Source organism: Amblyomma maculatum, chromosome 2, assembly GCF_055883805.1.
Source record: "Amblyomma maculatum isolate TAMU_Amacu chromosome 2, ASM5588380v1, whole genome shotgun sequence".
Taxonomy (NCBI): domain Eukaryota; kingdom Metazoa; phylum Arthropoda; class Arachnida; order Ixodida; family Ixodidae; genus Amblyomma; species Amblyomma maculatum.
The window spans coordinates 85,230,209-85,256,592 of record NC_139345.1 but is presented as its reverse complement, the minus strand read 5'-3'; the positions used below and the strand labels follow the sequence as shown (position 1 = coordinate 85,256,592).

At 42.2% G+C, this 26,384-nt stretch overlaps 1 protein-coding gene across 1 annotated transcript; it reads right to left on the bottom strand.

Moving 5' to 3' along the window:
- Positions 1–256: 256 nt before the first annotated feature.
- Positions 257–26,109, bottom strand: Elp2 (elongator complex protein 2). The gene is made up of 19 exons (XM_084594652.1): positions 25,822–26,109; positions 25,671–25,758; positions 25,520–25,590; positions 25,284–25,428; positions 25,117–25,203; positions 23,811–23,945; positions 22,731–22,883; positions 22,209–22,304; positions 18,844–18,944; positions 16,678–16,800; positions 14,623–14,781; positions 13,039–13,227; positions 9,256–9,403; positions 6,289–6,419; positions 4,557–4,734; positions 3,900–4,021; positions 1,877–2,010; positions 1,718–1,813; positions 257–730 (listed from the first exon to the last, which is right to left on the bottom strand). Exons 1-19 carry the CDS (start codon positions 25,942–25,944, stop codon positions 601–603), a joined length of 2,409 nt encoding a protein of 802 aa, XP_084450778.1. The 5' UTR covers positions 25,945–26,109; the 3' UTR covers positions 257–600.
- Positions 26,110–26,384: the final 275 nt, after the last annotated feature.

Genomic DNA, 26,384 nt, shown 5'->3' with positions numbered 1-26,384 from the left:
ATGTCTCAACTACAGCGCCGGAGGGTCCCATTGTGCCCTTTTCTAAGTCATTTCGAACTCTTGGTTATTGCAGCCATTTTTCCATTTCGGTTCGAAAAACGATGGCTTTTCTGCAAGCAATTCTTGAAACATTTGCTTATTTTACATATTTTTCAGAAAGATTGTATTTATTCTTGGTGCCTTTACAACATGCACAATTCAGTTGTAGGAGCTTCTACATACACTTTAATTGCTTGTGCCTTGCAGCTTTTTTTTTTTTTTTGTACATATATCAAAAGAACTGCTTATTCAGGGAACAGATATGTATATACTTGTCACATTCTGACACATAAAAAGTAGCATGCAGCTCTTTGTAATGCAGATACATGTCATTATACAGTATAAATCTGGTTCCATATAAGCATCAAGAGAGTTCCCGTTATAAGTGGAACTTCCACCTATAACTGGAACATTCTTATTGCGTGCGTGGAATCAGACTGGAGTGTACTCTTTGCTGGTGGAACCTGTTGTAAACCTTGAGGCTAGTGACGGGAACAATTTTGTTCCAACAGATCGTTACAGTTTATTATAATTAAACCCGAAAGTCTTCTTTCCCGGCCTTCAATGTGTGACGTTGTATATGCGGACCATGTGGTCCTCCCCACAGCTTGCCAGCTGAAAGGCGGTCTCCACACAGTCATCTGATCTGGGACGAAACTTCAGCCTTTTCACCGACAAATGGTGCGCAAAGCTGATTAGCATGTCAAGGATTTCACACTACTGTATTTTCAGAATAAGCATAGACCCAGAACCTTTAAAAAAAAAAAAGAAAAAAAATTTGTTAAAATGACTTGACAGTTTTATATGCATGCTGATCTTGTTATCCACAAGTGAGGCAGTAATGCATAATGCACTGACTGCAGCTAAGAAGTCCTTGGTGATGAATCGGTTAATATACAGTCATCAGGTATTTTGCCCAAGATGTTTCGTGTTATGGTACTATCAATTTTAAATATTAGAAGGCACAATATAAGAGTGCAGGACGAGCACAAGTACATATAATGGTATGTTTCAATGGTATACAACTAGAAAACGACGGAAAATTTTCTGCCATCAAATACTGGGTATTGCAAGGAAGGTGCATTTCATGTAGTAACACTTCTCATGCATATTAGCTAATGAAAAATGTTAGCAATGCTGCATAGGAAGTTGGTGTACATGACTTTGAGGGTGCATTGTGAATAAACCAGCAATGACAAACAATAAATATCTCCTTTGGCCTTAATAAAGAAGCGTCTGTGCATCTCGTCAATGCATGCTCAATGGGAAGTGTTTTAGAATCAACCTGGTGAATTTCCATACCGTGTTTGCAACTGGAATGAAGTCAAAATTGAGGCAGTTCAGTATTAGCTCAACAATTCCTGCGCAATGGCTGGAATTGCTCAAGTAAAGCTCCATTTCTACTTCTAAGGGCAATAAAGTTGCATTATAGCATGTATATTAGTAAAGGTGAAATGTAATATTCTATCTGTAAATGCAGCTTGTCGGTTTGCAAGCAATAAAGTTGCATTATAGCATGTATATTAATTAGTAAAGGTGAAATGTAATATTCTATCTGTAAATGCAGCTTGTCGGTTTGCAAGACAAAAGCATGAAAAATGCGGGGCCTGTTGCTTTTTCTCTCTCTTTTCCTCGTGCCAGTGGATCGTGTGTTGGCACACTTCAGGGTAAAGGATACTTTTGCTGCAGTGTTTCATGAAGAGCCCAGCCAAGTTCCAAGTTCCATTCATAGACGTGAATGATTCCTCTCTCAAGTCCTATGGCCATGAGGTACCTGGATTCGCAATAAGCACATTGCTATATGATCGAAAATTTGCAGGGTCACACTAGTGCCTACCTGTTGTTGCAAATACCAGGCGCGAAGGCAATGGCCGTGGCGGAGTCTTCCACAGTCAACTCTGCCTTGCTCTCAAAAGGCCCCAAACATGCTTCTGCAGCTTTGTCTGCTGCCCTCCACCCCCAGATCACAACCTGGATGTAATTAAGAAAAAAAATAAACCAGAAATGGCACGAATGGAACATTAAATGATCAACAGTTCGATCCATGGTACTGTGCCAATATTTATTTACATCGGTCGGCTCCCTTCATACAGCAGCCGATCCCAAAATACGCGGGATCAAATCCCAGCCGTGGTGGCCACTTTTTGACGGAGGCGAAAGCAAGGCACCTGTGTTCTGTAAGTATCAGTAAGCACTATGGAATCCCTCATAGCCCGATTTTTTTGGGGGATATTAAACCTATAAAACTAAACCTGCATTGAGTCTTCGGTGGAATAAATGAACTCCTATAAATGAACAGCTAACTAAGTGGAAAATAAATTAATTCAACCTGAAAACTTAGGTCGATGGTGCATACCCTGACGAGAATGCCCTACATACCGAACAGTCCTGCAAGTAAATATTAGTTGTCAGTTCAAATTTGGTGCATGAACTTGCAAACTTATCATTACACTTGTAGGTCTTGTGGTGTCCATTTCCAAGAACAATTTATTATTTTTGAGAATTCTGTGTTTTTCTATCGCCTGCATTGTGAAAATGCCAAAGGCGGTAAAAGAATTCCTTAAAGCTTACAGAAGCAATGATAGAAGGAAAGCACTTAATTTTACTTCACAGGTACACAATGTATGTACAGTAGGGTGTAGCAGTAGGCTTACAGTACTAGTACATAAGATGCTGGAATGCAGTCGGGATGATGCAGGCGAGTCACGCGAATGTAATTTCCGGTAGACTAGCGATGACCGTACTGACCCAACAGAGCTAAAAGCGTTAACATCCTCGGCGATCCCACATTTTTTTTTTAATTTTTTTTAAGCAGTAAATGGTTATCAGAGTTTACTGTTAATAAGATAAGGCTGCATATTAATGACCTCACTTTGTTTCAGATAGCCATACTTAAAACACTGGGAAAAAAAAAATTGATCTTTTGCTTCCGCAGCAATTAAACCAATTGCAGCAAACAGGCTGCGGATATTAACAATTTCAGATCTTAAACACGAGAGAAGGATACATGCCCTGTTGTGATGGCTCGGTGGTTAGGATGCTTGAGTGCTTAGCCTTAGACAGTAGGTTCGATCCTACAAGTGGCAGGAACCATGTTTGTTTAATGGAGGCAGTATGCAAGGTGCCCGCATCCAGTGCGATGTTAACGCACGATAAACGACACCGGGTGATTAAAATTAATCCAGAGCACTCCACCATGGTGTCCCTGAGACTTTCTGGGACTTAAATAATCCCCATACACCACACAAAAAGGACAACGTAATCTATAACAAAATGCTGCTGTTACACTTTCAAGGGACACGAAAGGGAAATGATAACTCGGGTTAGACTGAAAAGTTGTTCCGCATGATAGCAAGTGTGTTATCGAAAACGATGCCTTTATAACCCAGAAAACGGCACAAAAGCAAGGACCCGTAGTGCCATCACTGGTGGATTCCCACAGCCACCATGAGTGACATAAATATGAGAGCTCTCAAGGGACGCTCTTTCGCCATCTTGGGGAGTAACTACTGTCTAAATAAAAGATCAGCAGCGAGCGTAGTCAATCAATCATACTGCGCAGTTAGAGAACAGACATGCGATACCCAGCAGTCTTATTAGCAATACGCGCGCATCCACTTTTTCAGTCAGGTGTCGTGTTCAATGAAATATGTTCAGCACGACTGCTGCTCACATGCCGAGGCAAAAGAGCCTATGTAAAAGAGCTATCGGCTAGTATGGATACACAGCACATTCCTGTTACTGTAGTAGCCATTACAGCATTAGCCAGAAGTGTCCGCCTGTATGCTTCTGAACTTTTCTTCCCTGCCCAATACTGTGCCCACATATGGAGCTTGGGGACATTATTACAATTGGGTTACCTTTTTGTCTCTTGATGCAGTTGCAAAATACAGGCCATCATGGGACCAGGCACAGCTCCAAATAATCCTCTGGTGTATGGCAGCCTTTTTCTCAGCAAATGCTACTCTGTTGAACACATTCTCTGGGCAAAGAAAGGCATGAAAAAATGATTTAGGCTAAACAAATGAGCTTATGCCTGGTACTGACCTCACATTTACAGGTGCATGCTTAAAAAAAATAAAAGAACGTATGCAAGCATTGATTTATTGCATTTAGTTCAACTGATAAGATGCATAACAATCCATCTAATGGTGGGTAGTAGCCTAAAAGAAATGCTATCAACTTTGACCAATGGATGGTTGCCGACGTTTAATGTTGCGAAAAACCTACATGAGACAATGTCATTGGCATGTCTTGTAAGTCCCACATTTTCAATGCAAGAACTGATATACTCAAAATACACTACAGCCGTGTTTTGCCCAAAGGCAACAGTTGCCAAGTGTCACGTTTAATTGCTCCAGTGATATCGGCGCACTTCAAAACAAGTGCTTGCCTTTGACTGTCTGTAGAGAGTAAAAAAAAAAAAGACTTCCTTTCCTTTTGCTGCACTTACTAATATATTCTTGCAGTGGACATGCAGTTCACCAGTTTAACAAGGTGTATCTACCTGGACTCACCATTAACATCGATCTCGTGTATACACCAGGACCTATCTCGTGAGACACTGAGAAGGTGACGGTCATCGGGAGAGAACTCCATTTGTGTAATAGTCAGGTTATGGAAAACAAGCTCCCCAACTTGCTTCCATGTAGCCGTATCCCAGAGAAGTATGGCCGCATGCTGCTGTGAGCTTGCCTGTGTGCACAATCGCAGAAGAACAGCAAACACGTGAGGAGACCGACAACAGGTAGCAACGCTTGCACGTTAACCCTATAAATGCTGAAGCAACAAAAAGGCTCAGTAAAATCTGTGAGCTTTCAGTATTTTGCCATTACTAATAGTCGCCGTAGTGCAGAAGCGTAAAATTTAGCAGATTTTCTTTAAAAGAAAGCAAATTATTGTTTCCAAGGGAGTCTGAGATCGTTAAAACCTGGCATAAATACAATACTCCAGCGCACGCACTAAACCAATACCAAATTCAAAACTATTTAGTCAGGTGCCACTGCAGTAGTACGTACCATCGTAAAAATTTTACGACATTCTGCTATTAAGCTAAACTTTTGCAGCAAGCCAATTCCAACAGGCACCTTGTGTACACTTTGTGTATTTAGTAGCTTGCAATTTGACACTGCTTTCATAATTACAATATGCTTTAAAAATTTCACAAATAGTCGTTATAATGAAATGGGACATAATGAACAAGAATGTAACAAAATAAGTATTCCGCCCATTGAAATTCCCACAGCAATCAGTGTATGTTAAATTTGGTTTACCGCAGCAAAATCATTTTTGAAATGAACACAACGAACCCTTTCTTTACATACAAGAAAGAGCCCCTTGTTTCCCAACACTTGTTCTTCTAGAGACTGAGCATTGACAGCTACTAATCTGTACCGATTATTTAAGTTGATATCGATACTACACAGTCCCACATGTGACGAGCCAGACATTTGAAACTCTGGCCCATCAAGTCAGCGTATACGTCCGCGTATGCACCGGATGCAGTCGATTTACTGCGTTGCTTCATTTGGGTGCACAGTGATGGCAAGGATGAAATCGAAATAGCTGCAGCTGCAAAAAATGCAGTCATCTACGTGAAGAAGGCTCGCCAGAATACGACAACGGATTACTTTGCTAAAAACTATGACTGACACAATTCTTTTTCCTCGAAACAAAGTGTAAAGGGTCACTCTCTTTTTTTCGTTCGTTTTCCCACATGTGGAGTAATTAAAGGCCACAAATGTCACGCACCACTTATTTGCTCATATGGCAGCAAGTCTGTTGATGTAAGCTTGTTTGGCGGTGACCATATCTGTCCAACGATTATAACAAAATGCCAATGCAAACTCCCATTTAAACTTTGTTATAATGAGGTTCGACCGCATTAGAAAAGCTGTTCCTGGAATAATGAAAGGTAACTATCTATGCACAAAAAACGAGATTGGCCCGACTACTGTGCCAAAGTACCTGGGATCGATTCCGACCGGCGGCGGTTGTGTTTCGATGGAGGCAAAACGAAGTGGCGTTCGTGTGCTGTGCGATGTCAGTGCACGTTAAAGATCTCCCAAGTGGTCGAAATTACTCCGGAGCCTTCCACTAAGGCACTCCTTTCTCTCTTTCTGCTTTCACTCCCACCTTCCTCCCTTCCCTTAAAGCAGGGGTTGGGTTGGGGGGGCGTTCAGGTGTCTTCACACCCACACTAAGCATGAATTAGAACACTGCTACAAAAAAATACTGCAGTTACTGTACCTTGCAGGCAGAGGCAATGAGTTTTCCACTATGGGAACTTGCTAGTGCAAACAGTTCATAGCCGTGTCCATATAACTTTCTCACTTCAGTCCAAAGGGTGTTCTGCAGGAGATCTTCCTCAGTGGGTGGCTCTGAGGTATGCAGATGGGCAGCAGCAACCATTAATAGCTGCTCGCATTTCACACTTCAAACAGAAAAGTAGTAGGCATACTTGCTGACACACACCACTGCACAGTTTCAGGCACTTTACCAGGAGCGAGCTAACACATCTCAGTTGATAAACTGATCTGACCTAGCCACGTGTACACAATTCTTGCATGCAATCTGCGTCATTTTGTAAATCAGCAACCGTACGTTGCGACAGTCGACATCCATAAGCCTAGAAAGAATTTGCGGTGTCAGTTCTCCGTGTTGCAAAAAAGTCTGGAGTAAACTGTCACGGACTCATCCTGAATGCGTGTTAATGAGGTGCTGTGACACTCAGCATTAATTGATGCTCTGTGTATTAAAGGCTGCATGTGATTCGCATTTTGCAATTTCATCTTTTAAGAACAGCTAGAAGGGTCTATGCAAAATAAAAAATGTGAGGACATTTACTACCCCATAAATTGAAACTTTACCTTTTCTTCTGTCGGCATTTAAATATAAATCACTCGTATTCCGAACACTACAAGACACAGTCAAGGATGAATTTTTCTGACTCGCTAGGAACCATGAAAACGTTGGAAAAATTAATCAAATATTATAAGGAAAGTCACTTTATATACCTTTCCAATTGCCAATAGGGTGGAGGAAGGGGACAACAGTTCAGTGTCCACTCTGATGCCTCACTGTCTCGCCGCACAGCGTTTGCTCAGATTGCAAGCGGTAACTGGTGTTTGACGGCTGTAATTGTTGTACTGCTAAAGCGAACCTTCGCTGAACCGTTGCATTTTGAGAATGCGTTCCAGCATATTCCTCTTAGTCCATGTGATGAAGCATCTTTAAAACACTGTGGCACCATCTGGGAGTAGGTAGCACAACTACCACGTCGCAAAGCGAAAGGAGCCACGGAGGCACTCATGACTCTGGATCACTTCACAAGAACAGTGGCGCAACGACACAATTCGTTATTTCTAACAATTTCTTCAACATTCTTGACAGTTAGCGCGAAGCAAAACGTTTTATGAAACCATAAAAAAACCTTAACCGCTATTTTCATCTCAAGTGTACAGATGACAATATTCCAAGTGGTCAACAGATTTACTGGATAAAATTACTGCGATGTAAAGCGTTTCTCAGGGCCATTCGATAATTAGGACATCTGCCCGAGTCCCTTCAATGCTGAATTAACAAACGCTTTTTCTGTATTTGCGAACAACGGACTTGGCACAGGTGAAGTCCGCTAACTTTGACTAGTGCAAGTTTTGGCAGCAGATGACAACTGAGAACACTACGAGCTCACAACCGCACGTAAGAATGACCATGTGAAAAACATACCCACGCTTCTAATAGGCTCTTTTCCAGCTTTAATTTTATGCTATTTGATCATATTTTTGGCATATTTCACTACACATATTATATGGAGGCTTGCCCATTGGCAGTGGTGCCATGGTGAATGCAAATGAGTTCAAAAAATCTAGCAATCAGTTGCAACGCATCCGAAATTCCAGGTGCTCACATGCATTAGTTCTGGGGAGCATATCGCAGTGCCATGAAAATGTCCGAATAATTAAGCATGTCCTTAAAATAATTCGCCAAAATTTTGAGTCAGCTACTGTGCTACCCATAAAATGACAATCTTTTGGTCTTCTCTACTTCGTGAGTGTCAGTAACAAAAAATTAAGAAAATCACAAATAAAGATAAAAAATCGAAGTTCTCTCTTTTTCTCTGCAAGATGGTATCAAAACCAACTTTTCTGATGATTCTTGTGAGTCTTAGGAAGTGGCAGCGTCTCCCAGAAAGCATAAATCTTCAGTAGGGCATGAAATATCGGGCAGAATGTCAGCACTGTTGCTGTATGGCAAAAGCCACGTGCGATGGAAATCTGCCACCGCAGATATGTGGCGAAAACTATTAAAGGGTTAGTGTGGAGTTGTTTCCCACAGCCACCTTAAAAACGCTGGTAGAGCTTTCAGATTGTCAAACAAGTTTTTGTTTTGTTTTGTTTTTTGTATCAGCATGTAAATTTGAGTCTTTATTGAACTCAACAAACTTTGAAGCTATGATAACAACCAGCATAAGACGTTTCGTCGCATTAGCAAGGGAACTTACCATGGCAAACAATTTCTCACAATAATACCAAGATCAGTTCAGTTAAGTTGTTCAGTCGTGTCCGACTCTTCGTGGCCCTATGGACCATGTCACGCCATGCTTTCCGGTCTCTCACTATCTTCTTAACATCACATAACTTCATCTGCAGCACCTCGAGGATGCCATCTAACCATCGTGTTCGCTGCCTACCCCTTCTCCGGCGACCCTCAACTTTTCCCAACATCAAATCATTCTCCAGCGACTCCTCTCTTCTCATCAGATGACCAAAGCAGTTGAGCTCTAAGTTTAGAATTTGACCCTCCAATGAGCAGTCAGGGTTTATGGTCGACGATATCGACTGATTTGATCTTCTGGCAGTCCAAGGAACTCTCAAGAGTCTCTGCCAGCACCACAATTCAAACGCGTCAATTCTTCGGCGGTCAGCCTTCTTCACAGTCCAACTCTCGCATCCATACATCACAACTGGAAAGATCATAGCACGAGTTATACGGATCTTTGTTGGCAGACTAATGTCTCTGCTCTTTACTAGGCGGTCAAGGCTAACCATGGCTCTCTTTCCCAAAAGCAGGCGTGTCCTAATTTTATGGCTGCAGTCTCTTTCCGGGGTAATCTTGGAGCCCAAGAAGAGACCAAGATAGCTAAGCACATATTTTACTGCAAGCAAAACGCAGCAGAGTGCCAAATGCATGATGTAGTATGACTGCATCAGGTACCTGTCAGAATAACAGGAGTGAAGTAAAACTCGGGGAACTGGTTTTTTGGATGCCGCTCCTCGTCGCTAACGTTACGAGTCAGGTCGTTCTCGTAGACAGCCTTGTTGGACAGGCCCAGGGAAGGCACACTGGCACCTTCAGCCAGTTCCTGGTGGGGGAGAGGAAAAAAAGCCTTGTTTATAAAACAAGTCAAGCGAGAACTGGGAGACATATATAGTACAGTAAAATCTTGTTAATTCGACCCCTGTTAAATTCAGATAATTTGAACCACAAGCGCAGTCCCGGCTAACGCCATGTAGATCTATGGTGTCAGATGCTCGTTAATTCAGACATGGGTGGGCTTAATTCAGTCAGGGGATCAGGTTGAGGTACGACCCGCTAAGCCAACAATCATCTTAATAGACTGCTTCGAACAATCACTGTCACTTACTTTTTATCTCGCATGTTCCAAGTGTTCATTAAATAAAATTGCTGTGATGCAAACGATTTTCAGCAGTTCTTTAAGGCCAATCAATAATTTGAACTTTTAGGTAACTCAAACATTTTCTTCCTGGACCCCTGGCAGCTGAATTAATGAGATTTTACTGTAATGACACTTCTATGAAGGCCACTCTGCAGGCTTTGAAACACACAGGTACTTGGACTTCAACTGCACCCAAACAACAATTACATACTGTGTTGACAACATTATACCTATATGCTACAAGCGAGGATAGGCACCTCAAACTACTGTGTACTGCATTTCGCCCATTTGAGCTGAAGCTCAAAAATACATTTTCACAAGGCGAGTGCCAGGTTAGGGGAAGCTAGCGCCCATTCGAAAACTGGTGCACACCAGTATGCATGAGTAAGTTAGCCCCTCCCTCACCCTCCAAATCTACTGCATGTGAGGCGGATATTCCACCACTTGATAAGAAGAGAAAGAGTATTCCCTGGACTGAGCATCTTCCATTCAAGGCTAACCCCAGTATGAATATCAAGCCAGTAGCGTTGTCAAACATAAACGTTTACAGCTTGTGCCAAAACATTAACATATATAGTGAATAACATCAGCAGAGACCCTTATGATACAGTCTGTGGCCGATTTTTCAGACTCACTAAGGAGTGCGAAAACGTCCCAAAAGTGATATATTTTGCAGAAAAAAAAAAAGAAAAACTTTTCATAAGCTACCGATAGCCACCACTATGGAGGAAGCGGTAAGCAGTTTTGTGTCCAATCTGATGCTCTACAGACTCACCGCGTGGTGTTTGCACAGACGACGGGTGGTAACCAGCATACAAAGGCTGTACTGCTGTTAGCACATTGCGAGCGAAAATGCATGTTTAGACAAGTACAGATGCGAAAGCAAACCTGCCACCACGGGTTCACTGAATCATCGCGTTTTGAGGATGTTTTAGCGCATCGCAGCTCGTGCAGCGAAGCATCCTCATAACATGGTAGGGCAGTACCACATGTAGTGTCGCTCCGCAAAAAGGCCGCGGAGGCATTCACTATTCTGGATCATTTCTTCAACATTCCTGACAGTGTGCGCAAGGCAAAGTGCGCCACGAAATTGAAAAAATGTTGCCGCTGTCGCGCATTTCATCTCGGACATTTAGACAACAACATTATTCCAAGCGCTCAGAAGATAAAATTACTGTGATGCAAATGGTTTCTGGCAGTCTTTTAGTCACTTTGCCAGTTACAAGGCCAATTTGACACTTTTCTGCATTTGGGAAGAGAGAACTCGGAACAGGTGAGTTCCACAAACTTTGACCACTGCAAATTTTGGCAGTGGACGATGTCCAGAAACAGGACGTATGGGCTCACAACCATGCATGCACGCTGAATGAACCTGTGCGGAATGTGATACCCGCTTCTGATAGGCTTCTTTCTAGCTTTAGTTTTGCGCCCGCTATTTGATCACAATCCGCCTTTTTCACAAAGCCGTTCTGCGTATGCGTGCCTCTCCCCTGATTGAAAACAAACCACCAACCCCAGCTGCGCATGCGCAGTCCTTCTTGGCTTCCACGATCGGCGCAACTGTAGCAGATTTCGGAGGCCATGTGCAGTTAATATTCGTGACAGGCGTATGAGATAGATGGTTGTAGCTGTCAAGAACACACACCGTCATTTCGCTGGCGGCTGCACCATCTCCCGAGGACGTTTTCAATCAGTAGCAGACCGATTTTAAACCAATCCCAGAGGGCGCCACATTTTGGTGAAAAAGGCAGATTTCAGCCCCCTTGGAGTCTGAATTAATGACGTTCCACTATACATATAACATGGAAGTTTGGCTATTGCGGCAGTGCCGTGGTGAATGCGAATGAGGTCCGAAAAATCAAGCATTCAGTTGCGGTGCATCTAGAACTTCAGGTGCTCATATATATATATATAGATGAATTTTATAGAGTGTGTTGCAATGCTGCGAAAAACTGAAAATTCAAGCAGGTCCGAAAAATTGCAGGTCTGAATTTCTGGCCGGTGATTGCACATTGTTCATATTAAAAGGTATACCGCTGCCAATCTTTGGCTCTCCAATTAATGGTTTTGGGTAATATTTTAATTATTTCCACACTTTCTATCCGTCGCAGTAGTATCTAGTAGATCTGTGTAAATATTCGGAAATTTGAACGATAAGCTGTTAGTATCTACTAGCTACTAACAGATTCGCATTGGCCTTTTACCACTATAAGAATTTAAAATTTCCTAACATTCAAAAATTGCTCACTTTCATCATTACCTGAATTCACTGCCAAACACTGCAGCGTTCCCAAATTACACTCACTAGTTCCAGAATCATGCAACAATGAAACGAATTAACTCATTCTTTCACCATATCAATGACTCAGAAAAAAGCACGCGCATATAAATGCTAGGCGGACAGGCATCACATGCAATAAATGCATTGCGGCACCATTGCAATGCAGCCACTTCGCGTTCACAGACCAGGAAACAACATGTGGTCGATGTCTATTGCACTGGCAAAGGGAACGGCAGCTAGTGGGCCTATTATTTTCAATCACTATTAATAAGAGACTCAGTGCACGCAAAACCACGGCTTGTAGAGGGTAACAAAAAAAGTGAAGCTCCTAAGGTAGATTCACAAGAACTGTTTTCATCCTACACATTTTCCAGCTATTAGAAAATGGGAACCACATGGAAGGTATGACTCTGCTCACAGTGTACATTTATCGGGCCACTTTGTGTTCTGCCAGCAAAGCACTGCGCTTTGCCCCTCCAACAGCAACCTCTGGCTTCTCCGCTGTTTAAGAGGTAGTATATCTAGCCACCTTAGAAACTTTCAGACGACATGTAGTAAACTCCTTTGGCACACAAACATTAACTCAATCTGTCATATAACGTTTTTCTTTTTTCTTGAATGCAACTGTGTTACTCTGCGAATGGTGTCAAATTTTTTACATTATTCTAGAAAATAAAGTCTTAACAATTACTACCATCAGGGTTACTTTTCCATAATAAATTCCTGACAAGTCTTGGGGGTGCAATAATTAAGAAGATAACAAAATTAAGTTAAATTATGAAGATTATGAGTAAAATAAATTTTACATTCAAAAAGCTAAATCTTTTGAAAAAACACTTTTCTTCTAAATAAAACAACCTGTGTTCATATCCAAAACTATTAAATTTGCAACCAACTTTTATTATTCGGACTGTTTTGCGACTGATCATTTGATATTCACACGCCCGTAGCATTTTATAAGGCTACACACTTTTTACTAGACAATCACTAAAATCATAGCACATACGAGAGTGCCATTATAAGCAGAGGGCACGTTCACCTTAATGCTGGAGTGTTGCAGAAGATCGACACCGCAGAGCCGCTTGAAGTTGTCAACAAAGTTCCGGGTTCCTTCAAATGCACGCAGCACTTTCTCCTCTGCACCCGAGACGAATTGGAGCCTTCCCGTAGATGCAATGCACCCAAGATCGTGGCCATGAACCTGTGGCCTGGCAATTTCCTTCCAGGACTGGAAATAAAAAGAAGTAAAGAACACAGTTCAGACTGTCCATTATATGAAACTGAAATATATATATATATATTTTTTTTCAAACAAACATGAAAAGTATGTGATGCAATTGAATGTTCTTTTTCCAGAACATTATTGTGGCTCCTATCAAGCTGCAGCACAACAGGCGCAACGTTGCACAGTATTTGCAGATAACGAGATAACAACACATCACACTGGAAATAGGGTTTTTAGTCTCGTACTCCTGCCCGGTAAAACCCTAGCAGGGAGCGGAGGCTCTACATGTTAGCGGCCACAAGTATGTATGATAAAATCCCATTATTTGACCTTTGTTAATTTTGAAATTTAGTAAATTCGAACTAGGACTGCAGACTCATGTGTTGGATAATTCAATCTACAAGCGCGGACCCATGCGCCAGACACTCGTTAATTCGAATATGGCTTGCTCTGGCTAATTCAGATCACGTCCACGCAGCCCACGATCACTGAAATAGATCTCCTTGAATCTGAACTGCATGGAACAGTGGTGACCACGCCTCCGAGGCGGCGTTCCAAGTGAATTAGATTCCTCTCCCCAACCACTCCATCAGTAAATATTTCCAAGGTTTACAGCAACCACTGTAGTTAGGAATATCTAAATCCTACACACATCTCTTGTGTGTAAAAGTACGCTTTTATCAGTAGACTACTGATGCTGCCACTCTGCTTTAAATTGACAAAAAGAACTGCTGTACCTCGAATAAAAAGAAATCGATGTGGAAGAGCAGCCACCACACTGCTGGTGCTACTGTCCACAGCATTTTTCACATCCCGCTTTCTTTCCCTGCCCTACCAGGTGAAGACACAAGCTCACTCTGCCAATAGGGCTGTCTCTGCCACTGCTGCAGCAAGCACAATGAGATTTTATTTGACCGAGAACATCATAAGGGCTAACCTCTGTAAAAAAGACCCTTGCATGCAATTGCCAGACAAAAGTCGGTGATTGTAGAGCGACTGTTTCTTTAACTAGCATTCACGACGAACACAGACATGTGACATGAATTTGGTTGAATTACGCAACTGTTCTAAGCAACAGCCACACAAAATGCATCATGTCTGCATGGGAGTGCAAAGTAAATAAAAAAAAAATAAAAAAAAAAAGTAATTCCAGCCTGGTAACTTGCATTCAAACTATGATGAAAATTTTAAATGGTACTAATGCAAGGATGATTCAATGAATAAGGGAGCAGCCACATCCCATCAATTAGGATAAGGCCGAAAGGCTTGGTTACTTAACTTCTCTACGAGTCGACGACTGCACTAAATGCATGAAAATGATGTGTGTACAACCTAGGCGACCATGGCATCAAACTCTAAAGGCTTTCGAGATGGCAGACAAACCAAGCCTGAGCTCACCGTGCCTCCAGACGTGACCCAAGGAGCATGCAACCGAGTTGTCTGATCGGAACTGCAGCTCAGCAAGTACTCTCCATCAGGAGCCCAAGCAATGTCTGCTACCTTGTCAAAGTGACCACCAAGAGCCACGCTCGTCTGCCAAAGGCTCTCACTGCTGCCCTGATATGGAAAAAAAGAAGAAAGTAAGTTTATATCAAGTCAGTGGACTAAATAAGGCCTGTAGCTTGGTTGGTTTTGTGGAGGATATGGTAACTGAAAGCATTACACTAAGGAAAAGAGTCATAAAAAGTAACAAAAAAGAAGAAGGCAAAGAAACAGTGCAGCTGTTGATTAAGACGGCTCTAGCACATGATAAAGCTGCCTGTGACTGGGGAAACACCCCTCTCAAAACCATTTCATTTTTTTTTATTTATGAGCAGATTTGCACCAGATTTGTAACATTTTTCATTTTCTTGTGCTCGTTCCAAAACTGCAAACTGCTTTTTTATCTGATGCAGGTAGTTTTAAATATAATGAGGAAAACTGGTATTTTGTTAGGAGCACGAATGGCTAGTAAACATTAGACCTTAAGCAGAAGATTTCTATCCTTAAATGATCTAGAATCACAAAGGACTGCAATAAAGCATGTATCAGCATTCTAGGATGATTTGGAAGAAAGTTACGGCTTGTCAAACTTGCCAAAGAAAAAGCTTGTTTTGGTGACTAGGCCAAATAAGTTATTTTGTTCATTTTTGAAAACAGTGCTTAAAAAACTGTTACAGCAGAACTTATGAGTTTATCTTTCAGGCAAAAAAAAAAAAAGTAATTATAGCGATAACTGCTATAGAATCCGAGGTATCACTCCTCCAAAATGGTGACCGTGTCCGAAATTCAATTTTGAGAAATTGGCGAAAAATGTTTTGGCATATATCTGAATTACCAAGGCTAACTCGACAAAATGAGCTATGACAGGTTTTTGGTGTGAATGCAGAGTTTCCTGTCGAGATAATTGTCCGTGCAACTCAGAAGGAAATTTGTTTAAACAAGGTTTGCGATACCGCATACCGCGGGTGACGCCTATTCGCGACCGCCGCTGCCACCGCGCGGCATGCCAGATACTTTTCTAAGTGCTCGATCTGTCGTGCCCATGAAAACCGCTTACGTATCCCTTTTTAAACTGCGTCATCATGATTACGATGCTTGTACGTGGCAGGCGCCTCCTATCTGTCATTCTGAGCTCCACCGGCTACGCCGTTATTGGCCCATCGCGGAGCATCAGCGCTTCATCACTGATTGCGGATGACACGAAGCTGCGGCGCGCCTCTTATCTCTACCCTTTTTCGCTTTTTAGGGCAGCGTCATATACGATGCTCGAATCTAAATTTTTCACGTTTTACGCAGTGGTCGTGACGACGAAATGTCGCGAAACCAGGGCCTATCTGCACGACCTTTTCAAAATGGTGCCAGGCCACAAGAAGCCGACGCCGGCTGCCAACCAAAAGTGGTCAGTTAGGTCAGATGCTTTCGGAGCCCAATAGCAATGCATGTTTCTCACAATCGACCATTTGCGGAAAAGTGAGTGCCATCTATCATGTACAATGGAAAGCTTCGCCGGCAATTTTGGCTGGAAAGGGATTCTCAAACTTGCATGCACAAGGCAGCGTTCGACGGCTCACATGTGCTTGAATCATTGTTTTAGTGTTGCTCTTTCGCCGGAAACGTGCGTATGCTGACGAAAGAGGATGACATAGAAAGAGAAGATCTCATTTTTGTTTTTATTCGTTTTAGTATTTTGGTTATTTTATTATTTAGGACGAATTTTTATTCAACTATGAAGTCACTGTTAAAGCTGTACAGCTTTCCTTTTATAAAAAGCCTTTATAGAAAGGTCAATGGGTAATCCCTCCCGTATGATTACATGAGACACGCAAGAGCACAGATCTCCTAATTAAAATGGAAACCTGTGAGCTACAAGGTGTCGGCATCTGCTCCAATAAAAATGGAAGTTAGCTAAGCACAGATACTTTAATCAGATGTGCTGTAACACCATAAATGCCTTGCAAGCAATCAGCATACCTCTTGCCTCCTCCACATGTGAAACGAGCCGTGGAAGCCCTGACCCATAATGCTCTTCCCGTCCGGACCAAACACTGCTCCCAGGAAGCCCAAGGTGTTGCCCCCAATGTCACCGAACCGAGCCTGCAGAGAACAGGGAGGGGAAAGTTTTCAAGGCAATGTAACAGCCTGCTGGGCCAAGGATTCAAACATGAAAGTTATTTTTTGTTGCGCGACTACAAGACTACATTTTTTTTGCTGCCCCTAACGCTTGAACAATTAATGTTTTTCTCCGTTCCGATTTTCCGACTCATGGTGTGCAGCTGATTTCTTCGGAACTGCTCCATCCACTTTTTTGTTTTGTTGTACTCCTAGGACCATAGCACAGGTCAAGGCACTCATTGTTCTTCAGTTTTTCTAGTCTTAAACTTCTTCTCAACTTAAACGTCTCTAGTCCTAAACTTCTTGCCAAACTCACCATCCTGCTTCAGTTTTAAACTTACTGCATAAAATCTAACTCCCAGTCCAGACATATTGACAGACATTGCTTTGCAGACACACAGTGTCAATAAAAAGAAAGGCAGGCAATCGGTGTAGAAATATTTCTCCTTCCTGACACATCCTTTCAAATACTTCTTTCAAGAAGCTGTGCTTTACAAACGCGACAAAAAGCTGCGTATCAGACACTATGCATGACGTTAAACTATAGCGCACAACACAGTTTCACGCTAAAATATGAAACTTGCACATTAAAGATACTGTACTTTAATAAACTCACACTTCAAGCTCTTCAGTGCCCAAACAAACAAGGAGGAGCCACAAGGCCCACAAATTAAATTGAAGCCCCTAAGGCAATAAATGAGTTTTAAAAAGTGGACCATTAAAGAAACACACACAGTCACACTGTTTTTTCAATTGCATGGCACCGCTCCTACACCCGGAACGAAGAAGGACAAAGAGCGGTTTGGGCAAGAAGACAATAACTTAGTAAGGGTTTGCTGTACGTCCACCCTAAAAAGCCAAGAACTGCTGTTGCATTGCTCTTCCAGACTCGGCCACATTTCAAACACCTACCTTTCAAACTACTTTGTAGTATTATATTTAACACACAGGACTCCTTCACAGTTCTGAAAGCTCGACTTCTGCGCTATGCAAACCATTAATCTATGACAGAAGAACGCACCTAGGTATTCATGATTTTTGCTTCTGTTTAGCCACATACTACACGCTTAGTGGAAGCACGCAGAGAAGAGTCTTGGCCCATCCACCGTCATCAAACACAGTGACAGACTCTCAACGATGCTTTGGAGTGCATTAAAACGTTTTTTGTTTCATCACTACATAGATACTGAAACAAAATTGTATTTATACTTCACACTGCACCACACTTCCCTTCTTCCAGCAGAATGAGAAAGGAAGTGGAATGATGCTTATAAGAGCGGGCCTTTTCTCTCTTCCTTTGAATTAATCACACTGCTGCCTTTTGAGTTTAACATATGTGACTATTGTCATTTGCTACAGTAACCAAACTTACCAGGAGACTTTCTGATATGAATAATGACCCCTGATAGGTGCCACATGCTGACACAGCTATGGTGGAAGTTATGGTAATGACAAATGCTGCAAGCCCAAATGCTCCATAATACACTAAACCTCATTGATACATTTCCACTTGGTACAAAATCTCGAGCAGTCTCAACGTTGGGTGCAAAAGCAAATGTCCCATAGAGTTTGGCGCACTTGAAAGGGTGTGTGAGGGGCACTTGAAAGAAAGGAGAGATAAGCAGCAGTGATCAATTGCCAGAGTGGCTTCTCCAATGACATAAAGAACCTGGGAACAGTGCTGGTGACCACAAAACGATTTGGGCTACTTTAATCTTTGCTTTCGCTGAACTGAACATCTTACCAATTTTTACGCTAATGGCTAACCAGACGGGGAAAGAGGTCTACAAGCATTAGGAAAGCCCTTCACACCTTGCACCTGTAAGTGCTGATCTGATTTTAGAGGAAATAAAACTGTCCGTGTCTTTGCAGTCATTTCAGAGTCAAACTTTTTAAAATCTCGCTGGTCCTGGATAATTTGTTTTCCTGTAAAATATGGCTCATCCATGTTATCTCCTCGTCATCTTTGAAAACATGTCAGCAAGATTCTCATGTAGATGCTGTTGTTCTTGCACAAAAACTCACCTTGTCAAGCCAGAGTCCTGTTAACGTGTCCGGTTCCCACACAACCACAGTCTTGTCCATGGATGCCGACAGAAGGCTGTGCAGCTCACTGCCATCTTCACCTGGGGCCAACCACAGCACATGGAAAGCCCGCTGTCATGGGTAGCTCAAACTGATGTTTTAAACTAATACACTAATGCTTCATTTTTGTCTACCACTTGAAATTGCCAATGTCCCTCATAAAGTAAGCAAGCAGCAAACCATCCTGCGTCCTCACAAAAATCATTTCCAAAATTTTCAAAAATCAAATAATTTTCTCAAGTTGTCTGGTTCAGCTAGCACAGTGTTGCTTGAGGGCAGATACAGGTTAACACAATGCGGTCTTGTCAACCCACAATTCCACAATTTTACCACAAGATTCTAGTCAACATTAACACCTCTTTTTGGGATAGTTGGTGCATACTTGCATTGGCGTCTCTCCTGTGTCTCGACTTTTTCCTTTTATTTGGTCTGCATGGTTTGGCGCAATTTTTTCATCAATTCTCGTCAACACCTGCTGAAGTTAAGCCCCTCCAAAACAAATGTTCAATGGGGAAACACTCGTGCCTCAAATACTTCGATAAAATAAAGCTTTTTCTTCCTCCTCCTCCTTAGGCCACTAACGTATGGTATGATTTTAGCATTCTGTTCAAAACCTCACTGCTTTTTGAACATTTCGTAAAAGAATAGCTGAGCTGTCAACTAAAACTGCCGTGAATTACAAATCAAGTTTCTAAGAAGCAGTGCAATAAAATCATGCTAATTCGGCCCTCGTTAACTTAGAAATTCGGATAATTTTAACTAGACATGCGGTTGCGGCCCATGCCCATGAAAACTCATTTGTTTGGACATGGAAGGGTCGGATGGAGTCACATCGAAGTACAACCCTTAAAGCCAGCAATAGTCCAAACAGACCTCCCAGAACCTAAATGACATAGAACAGTGATGCTTACGGCCCTTAGGCGTAGGCATTGTGGCAAGCGCAACAACAAATGAAAGTCCCCATTACCAAAACAAATCCGAGGGTACGGAGGGGGTGTGGGGGGCGTTGCCAGTTGGCAGAAAGCCCTCCTCCACTCCCGCATTTATACGGGCAGTGGAGTACGAGAGGGCTGTCACTGTCGCCAGACAACAAGGGTTTGGCATGCATTCTACTCGGCGCATCTTCGCTGCCTGCCTCGCCGCTTTGCCGCAGCCGGGCTCAATTGCTTTGTGGGGAATCAGGTAACGTGGCTGGGGCGGAGAAAGGGCGAAGAAGCTAGAAATGGGTTCAGGATGAAGTAGCGAAGAAACTGTATATAGCATATTTAGGCTACTGTCACTTTCAGGTCAAAGTACGAGCGTAGAGACAAGGTAAGCATCAGAGCCACGAGAGGAACTAAGAATAGTAGACGCAGACCTCCGCTCTTTTTAAAGCTTCCCTTATCCCTAGTTGCTCAGGTGGGGACTGCAGTAGAAATAACCAAAATCTATCATTTATCTAGTTCAATATTACAGGTGCTGGACAAGGGACAGAAAGAAAAAAGCTGGCACTCGCAGCTCGAAAAACCCCCTCTGGCCATTCATCACATCTAACCGTAGTTGAGCATTTGCGAGATTTTACAAGGGCTTTGTACAGAAAAAGAAATTTATCTGAACAGACCAACTGTACTAAGAATTGAAAGAAAAACATGTATGTGCGAGAATTATTGCTAGAACAAGAAAAGACGAGTTCTAAAAAAAGAAAAAAAAAAAAAGTTAAGAAAAGAAAGGTTAAAAAAAAAAAAAAGCTCTGTATCAAAGAGATAATATGCCATCTAGTTATGTGAAATTTTTCTCTATGGCCACACCACGTGTGGCAACAATTCTCATTGTTTCGGCAAGTAGTGTTGCAATAACTGAGTATGATAAGCGATGCGGCACAAAGGAAAAGACTAGAAGTTGTGATTTCGCACTGCATACGCAGGCGTATATCGAATTAAATAGATAATTTTAAGAATACAGCACAGTTACATAAAATGAATTTTCATGCACAAATAAAAGCCGGAAAATGATAAAGTCATCGATCAGAGGATGTTAAATTTATCAGAGTATTTATCAGTATGTACGCTCTACGGTACGTTGCCAGCTCGCAGAAAGCATGTTTGGGCGATAAAATATTCTGACTTTATTCTGGCTAGTTGTAGTCATACATGAAGATAGTACACAATATTTGGCAGGAAGTAAGCATTGTAGACTAAAGTTTTCACTCTTGATTGAAGGCTGCGGCTTTGGCGGCACAGGATGCCGGATGTTTTGTTTATTTTAGTACAAATATTTCCAGAGAAAAGGAAGAAAAAGAAATGTTGCTTTATCGTTGCAACTGCAACGGGGCCCATTACCACTAAGCTACCACCACCAGACACCGGCCACCAACCACAATCAAGCGCTTCTTGCACAGTGCGCCCCGTGAAATTGCCCGTAGAGTGAAGGTAACCTCTCTCTATCTGGGGGAGCTTTTGTGCGAGCCGTTAAAAAGCCCCTCACCCCCGAGGGGCCCCTGTGAAGCCGTTTCTGGTGGTGGAAGGTGGCTCATATTGATGATGTGTGCATAACACACAGCTTGGGAGCGGTAGATTTCCCCCTTGTATGAATGCCGCGTTAGGGATGGCATCACACTGTTCAAACGCCTATGCATATTTTTCTCTCTTGCATCCACCTGCTTCCTCCGTTCATTGAATACTCTGAACTGTGCAGCGAAGAATCTTCAAAACTTTATGGGGCACCACTGCTTCTGTGTTGCACTGCGAAAGGAGTGCACAAAGCAAAAGTACTCACGAAATGTCGTCACCACTAATTTTTCTTCTAATGTACATACAGCCATACTCCAAACATCCATTTAATAAAACACCATTATTCAAACATTCTTTGGAAGTTTTTCAGGGGCACTCGATAGCACCAACTTTCGAATAATTCGAACAAGGCCGAATTAACGAGATCTTACGGTACAAAAATTCCTGTTGCTTGCAAAACTCACTTACAAACTTAAACAAGGGAATTGCGCTAAAAAAGACACGTGCTAAAAAGACAAGTCCATGTCCTCTTCTTGTTCGTGTCTTTTTTAGCGCAATTCCCTTGTTTAAGTATGTACGACCAACGTGCTCTCTTAAATCACTTACGAAACTTGTTGGGGCGACAATGTTTCTTCCCAGTCATGAGTGGCTGCACGTATGATTTTTCAGAACAGGATTTAGCATCATTAATAACAAAAAGCCATATAAAAACTATGTAATTTACGACACAAGAAAGCTACCCCACAGGTTCGCAGTCCTTTTTCTGCCTCAAGCTAAGCAGCCTCCTTGCAATGAGCCAAACAACCTTTTTCTTACCTTGAGATGTCGTAGGGCACCAACTTATACTGTAGACCCAGCCCTCGTGACCACAGAGCACCGTCTCTAAGCCAACAGCAAAGGTTTTCACATTTCCTGTAAAATAGGACCAGCATCAAGGGAAGCAACAATAAGCGGTAGTCAACGAGCAGATGTTAAAAGGTCCAGCTGGTAAATAAGTGAGGATGCACAAAGACTAGACCAAAGAGCAGGAGCAATCTATAAGGTCAATGGCAGCACAGGCTCACCATCAAACACGACTATGTTTATACCCTACGGCAGCATACCATATGACTAGTGATGATGTAAGCAAGGCACAGCAAGGGCAGAATAGAACAGCACTCATTTGTGGGACTACTATCTGAAATAACATGAGACAACTAAGCATGACCAGTTTAACTGTCTACAAAGCCCTTATAAATAGTACAACGTGTTGCCTTCAGGTCAGCCTGTTTGGAACCTTATTCTGCAATATTCTATGCTGTGTCATTTTATAGGAGCAGCATTAAAGCAATGACTCACCATCAACTGTAGCACTAAAGGTAGCCTCCTGAAGCTTGATCTCGTCAGTTGCGCTGTCACTGTTTACCGACTCATTATCATTGCTTGGTAATATCTTCCAAATTCGTATCACAGAGTCCTGACTACACGAAGCGATAAAAATGCTGTTGTCAGCTGGAAGAAGATGAAAACGAGATGAATATAAAAATTGGAAGCGGCACTTAGCATACAGTCTAGCTGAATGAGCTTTCAAAATGACAGGTGTCAACACAAACATGAGAAGTAAAACCATGTAATCAAATTCATTGGCATGATTTCTGTACTTTTTTCAATCCAGAAAATTCCTTTTTTCAAAGCTGACAATATTACTAGCTACAATGACCGTCACTAATCCTTTTGTTACAAAGTCCTATTCATTATGGCACGTTATACTAATATAACCAACAAAATGCTTCAGCCACCATGGTTCTATGTGCACTTCACAGAGAGCTGGTGGTGAGCTAGACTTGCTTCATTCAAATTCTTGACAGTGATGATGACAGGCGCTCCCATTTTGTGTATTGGTTGCTTTTTAGTTTGCCTTGGCCTGGCTTCCAAAAATGCGGCTGCCTGCTACTTGGTTACCACGAGCTACTACAACACTACTAACACAGAAACACAAAGGAACAGCCAGCATGAACTCGTCACACTCAGCAGTTGAACACAAGTAATCATTGAGGCCAGCTTATAAATCCCTCAACTTTGAGGGGCTCATCACAAGCAGCACTGACTAGTGCTGCACAAATAACAAATATACTCAGTATGTTAAAACTGACACTATTGCACAGAAAAACACCCCCGTGCGTACTCCCTTTTCGCCAAAACATTTCAGCCTTTTAGCCAATGCATTTAAATATTGCTGTGCAATCAAGCGCTTGGATCCCTCCATTCAGAATCTTCATTTATTGAGCATCGACAACTTCACTTAAAAAAAAAAATCGAGTTCTGCAGAAAAGTTGGCTTTAATCTTATTACATTTTCTTTCCAAAGGCATGGAAACGTTTAATGTACAGATTTTGCATATAAATGCATTTATAAAACGAGAATAAGAATCGTTTTTACCACAAGTCTCAAAGGCAATGCCACGAACCCAGTCCTCGTGGCCGTGTAGAGCATGACACTCGAGGAAACCAGCTGTTGAGTCCCTGTAGTAGCAGTGGACCGTCATATCATTCCCTCCATAAGCCAGCAATGGAACTGAAAGAAGAAAACAGGGCAGGGGTGAGATATTCACAAAAATGACATTGAATCCATATGCCAACAAGCAACACCACACTTTTACTTTGGACAGACGACTGTTGCTCACAACAAAAGGAATTCAGAGAAACAACACTACTATATGTGCATTCCGCTTAACGTCACAGGGTGCCATGATATAGTGGGGGCATAGCTTCTATGTGCAACTGAAAGCAATGATAATAAGTAGGTTAGAAAGCATGCCAACTGTTGCCATGCTTCTGATATCAAACAAGTTGGCCACTATAATGTAAGTGCAACGTATACAAAAACACAATGCACGTTACACATGAAGTTGAGTGTTCATGTGAAAAAAACTGCGACACGTTACCTTATATAGAAGAGTTCTCAGAAACGTTTCGGTACTAAAATGCCAGCTAAATAAAATACTGTTTGAGGTGAGTTTCCATATCTGAAGATTGCTCGCCAGTACTGTTAAATGAGTGCTTTGTGAGTAGCCATTGAATCGCTATTATAACTACTCTTTCACAGCCTTTTTATTTTGCTTCATAAACAAATTTACCCACAAGCTCATTAAAAATTGACCTTTTGAGTGCACCCGTATAATATGGCTTGCTTGACAATAGGTTGTTCACAGCATGTAGCCTGTAAAAGTATGTATCAACACGAACGTGAATGAAATGTCCAAATCAGATGTTCAAAATGGTTCCATTGCAAGTTGGCATTATAGAGTTCAAAACTTTGTGAGTATGCAAGCCACTCTCCTCGACATCAAATTTTAAGAGATCAGTGGTTTGTCTTCTTTATACGCTGGATCTCATCATGGAAATGCTGAGTACTCCTCAATGGTGGATTATGACCCCATTAACATCATGTAGGATGATTTCAGGACATATAACAATCAACTGCATGAAATCATGAGATTTTCACTCCCCATCTCGCACAGATTGCGACAGCTGTGAGTTTGCAGCGACAAAGAACATCACTAAAAAACACATCTCTTGATAATTGCGATAATTATGAGGGGTATAACTATCCCCCTCCCACCCTTACACACATGCACAATTACTTCAGGATTTTAAATCTAAAAAATTTCACAGCTTTCTTGGGGTGCAAAAACTATAATAGTATGAGTAAAATGTCATGAAAAACAGACAAAGTTAATACATACCAGAAGTAGAAGACAAGAAACACATCCTGACATCCATTGCAAAGTTTCCTTTTAAGTTGATCTCCTGCACACATCTCGTCGCGAATCCTGCACATATATGTCGTTAATTTAAAACAAACTTCTCAAAGGCTATTTCTACATTACCAGTCGTCTGGAAAAACCGGTACCTGCGTCAACCTCCCATATCTTGATGAAGAAGTCCCCACCAGCACTAGCTACGATCATTGAGGCATCTGCAGCGGGTAGCGTGTACAAAGCATCTGCAGTCGTCACGGCACTGTCGTGTCCTGTAAGTCTTGCACCTGGAACGAACTTGTAGACAGCATTAATTCATTGCGTAATTAAGTTCACTGGCCACTACCGCGCAGTCAAAACATTGGACGTCCTCTGACGAGATACTTACGCGATCGCCTTCCTTGGTCCATATAGTCACTGTTTTATCGACAGATGTGCTGAGCAAAGTCGTTTCCGTACCTGTGAAAGTCGATTTAGCAAAGAGAATGAAGGGCAGCATTGAGAGAATGATCGTTTCGAGGAGCGACGTCACAACTCACTGCTCTTCCTGCGGACCCATCGAACACAGTTGACCCTGGCGCTGTGGTTGACCAGCGTATGAATGACAGCACCAGAACCGCCGTTCGCCTGCACAACAGAGAATTCCAGCTGCAACAAATACCGTCGCTACACCACACATGCTTGAAGTACCTCAGGATCATACAAGATGACAGCATTGCAGGCTCCATAGGCTATAATGTTGTTCTGGCCCCAGTCCAGCGCCTGAGGACTGTGATTGCAGGCGGAACTCGTATATTCTATGCTCACAGCCATTTAATATTCACATTGGTGGCACTAAAGGCACGTCAACTGCATGGCCTGATCACAAAACACGTGTATATGGCGCGCGCACAGTCCAAATTCAAACAGAAACCACGCTTGGTTCTTTGGTTTGCCTGCTGATCAATTGCTCTTTCCTGGTGCGACTCCAGAGCCCTCACTGGTGTGATGTCGTACGCACCGTGTCACGACGAGAAGAAACCAAAGAAACCTTCCAGGAAAAGCGTAAGCATAGAGAGTAAAAGTCTGAAAATCACCCATCTTCTTGCGTGACTAAATCTTATAGTAATCAGAATACACATATACACAACTATTTATTTGCTTCTCGTCGTTTAGTTCTAAATGACGCTTTGAATACGTTTACGTTCTTATTTCTGTTAGCTCGAAATTGTTAGTTTGTTGATTGATTGCGTACTCAGTAAGTTTGTCAGAAA

Bases quoted from the DNA above. Each gene is read 5' to 3' on its own strand.
- Elp2 (XM_084594652.1), bottom strand. From the start codon at position 25,944: ATGGCTGTGAGCATAGAATATACGAGTTCCGCCTGCAATCACAGTCCT. The intron at 25,759-25,821 runs GTACTTCAAGCA...TCTGTTGTGCAG, and splicing joins TCATCTTGTATGATCCTGAG to GCGAACGGCGGTTCTGGTGC. The intron at 22,884-23,810 runs GTAAAAACGATT...ATCTTCTTCCAG, and splicing joins CATTGCCTTTGAGACTTGTG to CTGACAACAGCATTTTTATC.